Source organism: Solanum stenotomum, chromosome 10 (genome assembly GCF_019186545.1).
Source record: "Solanum stenotomum isolate F172 chromosome 10, ASM1918654v1, whole genome shotgun sequence".
Classification (NCBI taxonomy): Eukaryota; Viridiplantae; Streptophyta; class Magnoliopsida; order Solanales; family Solanaceae; genus Solanum; species Solanum stenotomum.
The window spans coordinates 49615807-49627639 of NC_064291.1; the positions used below are offsets into that span (position 1 = coordinate 49615807).

Here is an 11833-nt window from a genome sequence, read left to right on the forward strand (position 1 = left end):
GTCTAATTTATCGTTATTATTAAATACTTCTGTTCATTCTCAAACTTTAGATGACTTATAATTAATAGAAATCTTGATCATATAGTAAAATTACCCTTTTATTTATTGATTTTTATGAACGGTACCAAATCAAAATAGATGAGTAAATACGTAACTTTTTTTTATTGTTGAATAAGAACATTAATTAGCATATTGATTAGGATTGAATTGTCTATTAGTGAAGAAATAAAGAGGTATGAAATAATTATTGAGATAGTTATTGCTGCCTAATCCAACTGAATAAATAAATGCACTTATTTATATAATATGATGCTGCATTTTTATTTCCTAGTATTTGCACACTTGTTACACTGTGTTTTCGTAATTATTTACTACTTCTATAGTTGTTAATTTTCTCAATAATGGTATATATCATTTAAATATAAAGATTTCATTAATTTTTGTTACTGTATATATATATATATTTTATTTATTTATTTATTATTATTATTATTATTATTATTATTATTTTTAAAATAATAATTAATTTTCTTCCTTACTATCGACAATTCCCACTTGACGTAGCATGTAAGTTTTCTTTTGCAACTTAGGGACACTAGCTCACTCTTCCAAAGATTGTTATGTGTTATTTCATAATATATTCTATTATATTGTAATTATTATTTTAGATTAATTATATCATTTTTCGTTTTTATATAATATCATATATTAATAATTTGAAGAATAAACCTATAAAAAAAGTAGGATACGGTATATAATTAACTACTATAGAAAAGGTACGGTAAAGGTTATATAGGGTTATTTTAAATAATAAGTAAAGACGGAAAAAAATATAAGATAATGCTATGATCACACGAATCGGTTGTTCACAAAATGAGAGTTTTCATTATTACCAAACGATCAACTTTATGATACGATTTAATAAATTTAAGTAACAATCAAAATAACTAATGTATTTAAATTAACAACACAAGCGGTAACTAATTAATCACTTTATAGCTTTGAATTAATCATATTGCTCGGACCATATCTTATAAATTCTATTACGTGACCTAATAATCAAATTTTTGGTTAAACAATATCATATCAACACACAAATTTCATCTTCTTCTTTATAAAAAAAAAAACTATGATAGACCAAATTAATTTGCATGCAATTTAATTAATTATCTATCGAGCATATTACATTCCATAAAAATAATAGTGTAATTATACTTAAATTTAATTATCAGATGATTTTTCAAACAGCTCCATAAAATAAATATATCCAACAAGGGAGCATCAATGATGAGTAAACATGTTAGACCAAATAAATTCATATGATTTTTTTTTCGACCAAAAAATAATAATTCATATGATATAGTTATAGTTAGAATTCGTTCGCATAGATATTATTATTGAGATATATATATTCTTTATTAAGAATTTTTTTATATTATTAACGCAAACTTAAATATTTTTATTAGGAAAAAAAATTCTATTCATTGATCATACCTCTTGAATTTATATTTTGAAGTCACAAATTCCCAATCAAACTATTCATATTTTTACATTAAAAACTTAACCTAGCACAATGTCCAAAAGAACCGAAAACCTAGTCAACAAATATATCCATGTTGGATTTATAAAAATAAAATAATTAACATAGATTATGCAGTAGTGGAACTGTTTTATCCTTAATGAGAGATTTCAAATTCAAATTTTGAGTATAGAGAAAATCACGTTAGAGCATCACCATCAAATGGGCCATATAGTGCATAATTCAAATTTAATCGGAGTTACAATGCAGTCTTCAGAGACGGAATGAAATAATAAAAAAATAAATAAAAAATTGAGAACAGACATGGTACAACGTTGACATAATGCCAACTCAGCATATGGGTCCCATACCAAATAAGTCCCAAAGTCGTACTTTGAATTAAAGAGAGTGTTTGACACGCGCTAACAAGACCGTGTCGTTCAGGTTAAAAATCTTGGCCACTTGCAAAGGAAAATCTTACTTTACGTTTTACTATTCACCAAACTCCCACTTGCTTCCGATAACGCGTGCATCACGCGCCTCTAATACAATTCTTTTGAGTATTAAATTATTTTTATTAGTAAAGACATTTTACTTTACATAGTTTGACATAATTCCTATCTTTGAGACAACTTAAATATTTGATTTTATGAAATTATACTGATATATTATTAACATAGCCTAGATACTATGTAAAAAAAGTAGTCTGAACTACAAAATATCTTGTTTTAGTAGAGTTCGAAAAGGGAATCGTATCTCTAGAGATATGATGTAGACAGTCTAATCTAATGTAAATGATTATTTTCACGTGCTAGATTAGATAAAGACAACTTTACGTTATTCCAAAACTACCCTTCATGTTAAAAAAAAATAAAAAAAATTATCCCCCAACCATGTACACCTTCATATGGACCCCACTTACCCACCCACCCTCTAGCACAATCTGATTACATAATAGTACAATCTCTCTCTCTCTCTCAAAATAATACAGCTTTTACATTGTACATGTATTATGTATATATATATGTATCTTTTAACACCTTCTTCTTCTTCTTCAAAAGAGTAGATTCCCCAAAAGATTACTCTTTTATGGTTTTGTCTTTTTAACTTATACTTTTTTCAGAGAGCTTTGGAGCTTGAAAAAAGTGAACCCAATTTTTTTTAACCATCTTTTACCCTTATAACTCAGATTCATGTTCTCAGCTTTGCTTGTCACTTTCTTTTAGGTACAAAAATTCAACTTTTCTTTCTTTTTTCTTTTTTTCCCTTTTTTTTTTTGTGTGTTATGTATCAAAGTTTAAAACTTTTTTCTTTCTTTTATTAATAACTCTTTTCTTGACATTTCTACAAAAGACCCTTTTTTAAAACATTAATTTATCTCTGTGACTTATTGAAAGTTGAAATGTCTCCGAGTATTTAAGGGTTGGGAAGTTAGGAATAGTTTTGTTTATGTTTGACTAAATTTTGGAACATTTCAACCTTCAAAGCTGCCAACTTTGTTTTTTTTTTTCTCTTTCTGATATGTGTGGTTCTTTGGGTTGAAAACTTTGTGCTTAAGATTCTTGAATTTTAGGATTTCAAAGGTTTGATCAGCTGAGTAAATTGAATCTTTCCAAATTGAAGGTCTTTACTGAAAAGACCAAATCTTGTTTTTATTGGTAGAGTGATTGACTTTTGTAGCAGTCTATAAGTTTTTGGTTTATGCTAAGAAGTTTTTTGTTTACCAGATGGATGGTTTTTGCAGTATCAAGAAATTGTAAGTAGTGAAATTGAGCTGCAACTGAGTAGAAAAGCAGGAAAAGATTGATTTTTTTTTTGGGGTGAGAGATATGGAGAAAAAAGATGGAGAGCATTGGAGGGAGATGGTGAAAAGAATGCTTCCTCAGGGAGGGGATGGGGAAAATATTGAATATTCAATAGCAATGGAGTATACTGGTCCTTTGTTGTCATATGAGGTTCCTAAAGTAGAGCCTCTTGATGTGAATTCTAGTGCAATTCCAATAGCAGAACCTCTTTCAGAATCAAGTAGATCATTGAGTAATGGTGTTGCCCCGGTTATCGAACCTATTCCGTTGCCGGTATCTCGTATTGCTGGTGTAACAAGTCCCCCTAGTCATAGTCCAAGGGTATCTTATAGTTCTGAGTCTCAAGTGTCTGTCTTGCAGAACCCTGATTCTTCTTCAGGTTCTCCGTCAGCATCCCCGGGTTCAGTGCTGAATCACCAGGGGAGAAGAGCCCCAGTAGTCACCTTTGTTGATAGATCTGAAAGAGTAACGGGGGAAATTGAGAATCAAGTCTTTCCTGAATATGTTGGAGTTTCTAAGGAAAGGAAGAAGAATAAGAAGTCAAGAGTCTGTCATAGGTGTGGAAAAGGGAAGTGGGAAAGTAAAGAGTCTTGCTTGGTTTGTGATGCAAAGTATTGTAGCAATTGTGTGCTTAGAGCAATGGGTTCAATGCCTGAAGGGCGCAAATGTGTGAGTTGCATTAGCCAGCCAATTGATGAGTCAAAAAGGTCCAAACTTGGTAAAAATTCGAGAGTCTTATCGCGTTTGCTTAGTCCTTTGGAAGTCAAGCAGATAATGAAAGCAGAAAGAGAATGTTCTGCTAATCAGCTCCGCCCAGAACAGCTGATTGTAAACGGATTTCCTTTGAAGCCAGATGAGATGGCAGAACTCTTTGGGTGCCTTTTACCTCCTAGGAAGTTGAAGCCTGGGAGGTATTGGTATGATAAGGAATCTGGACTATGGGGAAAGGTAATCTTGTGTGTTGAGTTAAATCAAGTTCTGTTATTTATTTCTTATGTTAGAAAGAAGATGCTAATATAGTTTCGATTATTAAACAGGAAGGAGAAAAACCAGACAGAGTTGTCAGTTCAAACCTAAATTTTACGGGAAAACTTAGTGCTCATGCTAGCAATGGAAGTACTCAGGTTTACATTAATGGCCGAGAGATAACAAGACGTGAACTCCGAGTGCTGAAGGTTTGTTCTTTTTATTACAATTAATCGTGCATATGCCTAAACAATATGTATGGCAATAGATTTAATTCTAGAATTGTTGTTATCCACATTTTAAAGGCCACCTTCTATTTACTAACCTGTTGTTATGTGGTCATGACAGCATGTATATTTGAATTTAGTGAAGAATACCTCCCCATTCTTTAGAATGATATTGTCATTTATTGAGATTCTATAAATTTTGTCGCTTTTTTTTCCACCCAGCAATGAAGCCGGATTAACTTTCTTTCCCTATTTATGCTCCAATTATGTGTTTTATCCCGTCCCTCCAATCTGTCGTCGTTTGGTACGTGGGACAAGAAAAATTGGTATTAACTTTATCTCATGTTTGGTTTGAGGTATTAGCTAATCCCGTGATTGTTTTATCCCACCATTTGCACTAAAATGGTGGGATTACTATCCCAAGTAATCCCATATAGAAGGTGCGGTAAAATAACCCCATGGGATATCCTTGCTTATCCCATCTCGCATCCAAACAGGAGTTTCACTGATTGTAGATATTAATAACATCCATGCATATAATCATTTATAGGTCTTAAATTCTTTCCTTTTTATCTGTTCATGGGATGAATTTTGCTGGTTGAAAGTGGTGAGTCATACCTCCCAATTCTTCTCTTAAATTTTTTGCATATGGAGATGCCATAACTTTTACAACTTCCGTTCCCCCGATCTATACACTTTCTCAATCTATTATTTCTCCATTCATTTGTTTCTGCTCTTTCCTTCTACGCTGTCAAACTATTGTAAGATTTCACTAATACTGAAAGTTAATAATGTATGTCCATAAAATCATTTATAGCTCTGAGTGTCTTTGCTTTCATCTTAGATGATCGTGAAAAGTAACATTTTTTGCCTTATATAGTAGATTTTAGTTGTCGTTTTCTAGAGCTAGTGCATTAAGTAGCTTTGACATCTTTAAATTTGTATTTTGCTTTTAACTATCCGAGCTAGTTATTTGACTGATTGTCATTCTACAATCTACAATTTTGGATCTAAACAGATTTTCCTTGTACCTTCTCACAAAAGGAAAGAAATGGGTTCCTGCTGACCTTTACCCTTTTTCAAGCACTTCTATTATTCCCTTGAACTTCTTCTTGTTCTTTTTTTTTGGGCTAAAATAGTAGAATCTCAAGTATCACAGTGAATCATGTTAAACATCTGGAACTTTCCAAAATGAACCTTTCCTTGTCAATCACCGCAACATAATCAATCAGCCAGGTTAGGCTGTGATTGGTCCAAAGGGAGGGTCACAGACGGATTTCTCGGTTATCAAAAAAAAATAAAAAAATCAATCAGCCAGGTTTGTCATTATTGAGCTCAGAATCTAAAAGAAGTATCTCCAGAGTGTAGTTACCTCACAGAAAAGCTCCATGCACTATATGTGTAAAAAACCAATGGAACAACCTAATTTACCATTATTTTTCTGCCTGTTTGAAACAATGGTAACAACCACTATTGAGAAGATAGTCATATTCCTCCATGTTCTTATAGCCCAGTTCTCAATCAACTCTTCTAAGCCTGGTGCTGGCAGTTTCGATCAAACCGGTCTACCACACATGGACTTCATTGGTTCCAGAGATTTCAGTGATACCCAATTCAGGATGATCCAGTGTCGATGTTACATGGCTGCCTGATCCAGACTAGCTCATATGTTGCTATAGAATTCAACTTAAGGCCCTTTGATTGGCCTTTCTTCAAATGATTTTCTTCCTAGAATGAAACTCTGTGCATGCTTATTTGTTTCCTCATCCTTTTATGTACAATGAGTCCTGACATAAGTTTCATTTCAGTTTGCAAAAGTGCAATGCCCTCGTGACACTCACTTTTGGGTATATGATGATGGTCGTTACGAGGAAGAAGGACAAAACAACATTCGGGGTAACATATGGGAAAAGGTAGCACATTGAATTGAATGTAGGGTATGGTTTCAACTATGTCACTCAACGAAGTTTTTGATTTTATATCTGATAATTTATATTGACATGCAGGCAACAACAAGGTTTGTTTGCTCTCTGTTTTCCTTGCCTGTACCACATGGTCAACCGTATGGACAGAGAGACGAGCCTAGCAATTATACTACTGTTCCAAATTACTTAGAGCAGAAAAGGGTTCAAAAGCTACTTTTACTAGGACTTGAAGGTTCTGGAACAAGCACTATTTTCAAACAGGTATTGGCCTTATGCAGCATTCCTTTTTCAGGAAAAAAGGGTTATGTTTTTCTTGATTAATTATTGAACTCAAGCTTCTTTCTATATATAGGTCAAATCTCTAAGATTTTTATCTTCGCTCTGCGTACGTCAACTGTTTTCAGATCTCTGTAGTATAGCTTGCTAAGTTGCCGGTATTTGTTCATTTGTTCTATAGACTTGAATCTGCTAGCATCCACATATTTCATTTTGTTGCCAGAAATTTTTCTAGCATCATATTGCTGCCCAATTCCCCAATCAGTTTGGGATTCGAGGCTTGGTTAATTGATTGGTTGATATATTGAGGCTGAGTTATTTTGCTTATGAATCAAATTAGATGACTTACTATAACGACAAGAACATTGGTATCTCTAGTATTCTGGTTAAATTTCACCATTGATATTAGCCATCATAAACGAGGTACAAATGGAACCATTTATTAGTCATAAATTTAAATGGGATAAATTGCAAAATGAGAATTGACAGGAAAGAGATATTATAGTGGTAAGGGTTCTCCTCCTTCAACCTTCGGTTTGAGTCCATAAGGGAGCTCAGTAGGAAAACCATTGTTCATCTCCTAGGTAAGGGGTTTCGGGTAAGGTGGGGGTAGTGTTTACCATATAATTTTCTTTTTTGTAATACTCCCTCCTTTTCAAAAAGAATGATCCCTTTTTTGGCAACACTTTAATTTCAACTTTCCACGTGGCATGTTTAAGGCAACAAGATTAAAGGGCATTTTGGCACATTTGACCTAACTTTGATTTAGGACCAGAAGATTGTAAAGTCTTCTTTATTTTTTTATATGTTTGAACAGGACAGATAATTGAGAAAATATTGGATTGAAGAGGCTTTACTGAGAAGTATAAAAGTGGGATACATGAAAATTTGGATGTAGTATAAAAAAATCTTATCTTTTCTTGTAGTTAAAAAGACATTTCTTAAGGCAAGCGGAAAGCAGAAATGCTTGCTTAATGTTAAGGGAAGGAGTGTCAGATTTATTGACAACGTATTGAGAGGTTGATCATGTATTTGCATGTATCTATAGTGCTATTCCCTTTTCTCCTCCTCCGTTGTTTTATCCTTTGCTCCCTTCCTGCTCTGTGGTATAATTTATTATTGCATTCTGAACGTGAAATAAAATGCTTGCGTATAATGCCTTTCTTTACCATTAAAGTGTTTGTTGGTGCTCCTTGCTGTCTATCATTTGTGTGTACTCATTTGCTTCTGCTTATAACCTTATTGTGTAGGCGAAATTTTTGTATGGAAACACATTTACCTCTGAAGAAATTCAAGACATCAAGTTGATGATTCAAAGCAATATTTACAAGTATCTGAGCATTCTTCTTGATGGAAGGGAGCGCTTTGAGGAGGAGGCTTTAGCAAGAATAAATGTGGAAGGTAATTTAAAATATATACTTAAAGTATTGATAGAAAGGTTCTGGGGTTAATTAACAAAGAGTTTCGCTAGATGCATTAGACTGGCAGTTACCAGCTGGACTTGCAGGCTTTGTTCCCTTGCATCCTCCCCCATACCTTTGAACTCCATTTCCACTTGTGGCAAATTGTGCCAAAAGTGGAGCTTTTACCCCCTCATAACTAAATTGCAGAAGAAGAGAAGTATGTTATATGCACCAAGTTTCATCTACCAATATTCAAATCTGCTCAACAGATATATTGGCATTTTTATTCTGTAAAATTCTCGAAAATGAAATTTAGTTTGATTTATATGTATCTTGTGGATTCAAATTTTCGTTTTTGTGGTTTCGGACGTCAAAAACTCATGTCAGTCTACCCCCATTCTATGCATTCATTTCTCTCAGATCTCCTCTGAATGTCCCTTCTACGGAAAAGAGACGAGGGAATTAGCTTGTAATTGCATAAAAATTCATACTATTGGGAGGTAAATTATTTATAGGACCTGTTTTAAATTGTCATCACCTGGGAGAATATTTTGCCTTGCCTTGCTACACCGTAAATGCAGCTTACATAGTTGGCATATAGGATGGGATAGCTTAGGTCCTCTTCTTTTTTTTTGACAAAAGCTTAGGTCCTCTTCTTGTCAATCCCTTCCTTCCAATTGTGACTGAAATTGATCCTTTGTTGTGTGCTTGTGCCTTGCTGCTGTAAACGATTTTAAGAGAGAGTGCAAGATCTTGTCTATTCTTGATCAAGTTCTTTTCAAAGAAAATAATCTTCAAGGAGTTCAGCTAACTGGTACTTCTTCAGTTATTGATACTCCTTTTTCACATTCGATCAAATTCAAAGATCGTTATGTCTCTAACAGTCTTCCCCAATATCATATGGAAATTAAATACTGCATACCAGTTTCGTAAGGTTTAAGATATCCTTTTGTAAACTGGGTGGATGTTTGTTTTTCATTGTCCACTATTAGCAGCTGGCAATGGCATGGGCAAAGGACCAAGTGGCTGCACTTTACTAACTGATTTCAATTTTTTAGGTTGTAACACAGAATCTGTGGAAGACAGCCAGTGTGTCTATTCCTTGAATCAAAGGTTGAAGCATTTCTCTGATTGGCTACTGGATATTATAGCTACCGGAGATTTGGATGCTTTCTTCCCTGCAGCAACACGTGAATATGCTCCGTTAGTTGAAGAGGTCTGGAAGGATCCTGCTATACAGGAAACATACAAGAGAAGAAATGAGCTTCATTTTCTTCCAGATGTGGCGGATTACTTCTTGAGCAAGGTATTTTGCATATGACTCATTTCTTGAACCAACCTATCCAATATAGTCTTTGTAATTAGTTCAGTCAACAAACATACTTTTTGCTAACTGTCTCGGATGTTTATGGAGGAATTATTTCAAGTATCTAGTTGATCCCAGTGGTGGACTTAACACTATGTCACTTTTCACCTGCTAATTTCATCTTACCATATTCTAGCTTCATATATCCGTTGTGTGCTATGATAAGATCTATATCAAGATGTTTTCTCTAAAGATTCTATTAACCTATTCTTTTGATAAATAAGTTTGTAGTTATTTGTTCCCTGATCTTTTTAGTAATTTTCTTTTCACTTTTGGGGTGAGTGCTGATGTACCTTCATAGACATTCTAATGTTGACTGCTAGAATGTCATTCCTTTCCACGATTGTAGAAATCTAGATCATTCCCCAAGGCACTACAGTTGATATGTAGCCCAACTTCTCTTTATTCTTAATTACACTTTCTTGAATGAGTTGATTTTGCTAATCATTGTGGAAGGTAAAAATGGATACTTGACTTTGTCTCTTTTTAGGCTGTGGAGGTATCAAGCAATGAGTATGAACCTTCGGAGCAAGACATTCTGTATGCAGAAGGAGTCACGCAAGGGAATGGGTTGGCCGTTATGGAGTTCCAATTGGATGATCGTAGCCCAATGTCTGAAACCTATGGAGACAATCTGGATGCTCCTCCCCCTCTCACCAGGTAGCCATTCTCCCTCTACTATGATATTTGTATTTGTTGTCCGTGAAGCTACTATCCAGTAGTTTTTTTGATAAATGCACCGACTATACATTACATTTACATGTCTAATAGTCTATAGGAGTCTACGGACATAGACTAAAGTACTAATCAGCATCAGAACTACAATTAGAATATTTTAAAGGAGTACAGCCTCTTCGATATAATATGAGTGTACTTATACAAGTTATGATTATCTTTACTTGCCATGATTTTGGTAATTATGCTTTTATGTACTTTCGAACAGGTATCAACTAATTCGACTAAATGCCAAAGGAATGAATGAAGGATGCAAGTGGGTGGAGATGTTTGAAGATGTCCGTGTCGTAGTATTCTGTGTTTCCCTTAGTGATTATGATCAGATGTGGGTTGCTCCAGAGGAAAATGGTAGCGGTGCACTACTACAGAACAAGATGATGCATAACAGGGAACTTTTCGAAACAATGATCAGGCATCCTTGTTTCAAAGAGACCCCATTTGTTTTAGTATTGAACAAGTATGACCTGTTCGAGGAAAAGGTCAACCGTGTGCCATTGGGCGCTTGTGAATGGTTCACTGATTTCAGTCCACTGAGACCTCACACCAATAGCCAGTCACTAGCTCACCAAGCATATTACTATGTTGCAATGAAGTTCAAAGGCCTCTATGCTTCCCTCACAAGTAGAAAGCTATTTGTGTGGCAAGCTCGGGCAAGGGATCGAATAACTGTTGATGAGGCATTCAAGTATATAAGGGAGGTCGCGAAGTGGGACGAGGAAAAAGAAGAGACCTACAATGTTGGAGCAGAAGATTCATTTTACAGTACAACTGATATTAGCTCGTCTCCTTTCATCCGACAGGAGTGAAATGACTTAAAGCATATGTTGATATTGTAGATTAGGACAAATAGAGAGAGATAGAGAGAGAGGAATGTAATATGGAAATAAGTTGTACTTACATTTTTTCGTCATCGCGTTTTTGTGGTTTTTACAGAGATAATGGTGTTGTTTCAAGTGAATACCTGGAGTTTGTGCCATCTTAGTGTATGTTCTGAGGTTCTTCAAAGAGATTTTTGATGGCAATACAAGGTTGAGAATAAATACTTGTTTGCATTCTACCTTATTTTTCTGTTGTAAATGTAAATGTAGATGTTGCTTTTAATTGACATGAGCATTGAGAGCGCGTTATTTTTTCAAATATCATTTTTTACTTTGAAAACAAATTTACTTTTTTCATATACTCACAATTTTCATGGTTAAACAGGGAATTAGTATATACACATTTCTTCCTTTTACACAGCGTGGAGAAACACATCCTAGTTTGGCTATAATAGCGGTAAATTAATAAATTCTCTAAGATATTGGATAAATTAAGGCAAAAGTATTCTTAAGGATAAAGTACGATTACTAGATAACAAGCAAAAAATCACATGAGAAATTACACCAAATTGCTCATCTTTTTATCGTTATATAAGTTTAACGATACAATATAATAAAAATTTTAAGTAACAATTAAAACAGATATATTGCTGTGAATATTAGGTGGTTGTTGAATTTTTTTAAAAAATAAATAAGACAAGTGCACCACATAAAAGCTTAGTGGATCTGATAAGGTTATTGATTGTGAAATGACTAATCCACCACTTAATCAAGCTTAGTGGATATTCACCTC

The 11833-nt window shown here is 34.0% G+C and overlaps 1 protein-coding gene across 2 annotated transcripts; it reads left to right on the top strand.

Annotated features, from left to right (window-relative positions):
* The first annotated feature begins 2564 nt into the window (after positions 1-2564).
* LOC125841225 (extra-large guanine nucleotide-binding protein 3) lies at positions 2565-11359 on the top strand. 2 transcript variants are annotated; one of them, XM_049520306.1, is made up of 9 exons: positions 2565-2745; positions 3247-4272; positions 4362-4499; positions 6326-6430; positions 6524-6703; positions 7969-8119; positions 9180-9427; positions 9978-10147; positions 10431-11359. In XM_049520306.1, exons 2-9 carry the CDS (start codon positions 3349-3351, stop codon positions 11026-11028), a joined length of 2514 nt encoding a protein of 837 aa, XP_049376263.1. In that variant the 5' UTR covers positions 2565-2745; positions 3247-3348; the 3' UTR covers positions 11029-11359. The 2 variants fall into 2 exon arrangements, with proteins under 2 accessions (XP_049376263.1, XP_049376262.1); XM_049520305.1 differs by lacking the exon at positions 2565-2745 and having other exon boundaries at positions 2910-4272.
* The last annotated feature ends 474 nt before the right edge of the window (positions 11360-11833 follow it).

What these genes read in the sequence shown, in the direction of transcription:
- LOC125841225 (XM_049520306.1), top strand. Translation starts at nt 3,349, where the DNA reads ATGGAGAAAAAAGATGGAGAGCATTGGAGGGAGATGGTGAAAAGAATG. An exon ending in AATCTGGACTATGGGGAAAG is followed by an intron (nt 4,273 to 4,361) that starts GTAATCTTGTGT and finishes ATTATTAAACAG; the next exon opens with GAAGGAGAAAAACCAGACAG. An exon ending in GCTCCTCCCCCTCTCACCAG is followed by an intron (nt 10,148 to 10,430) that starts GTAGCCATTCTC and finishes ACTTTCGAACAG; the next exon opens with GTATCAACTAATTCGACTAA.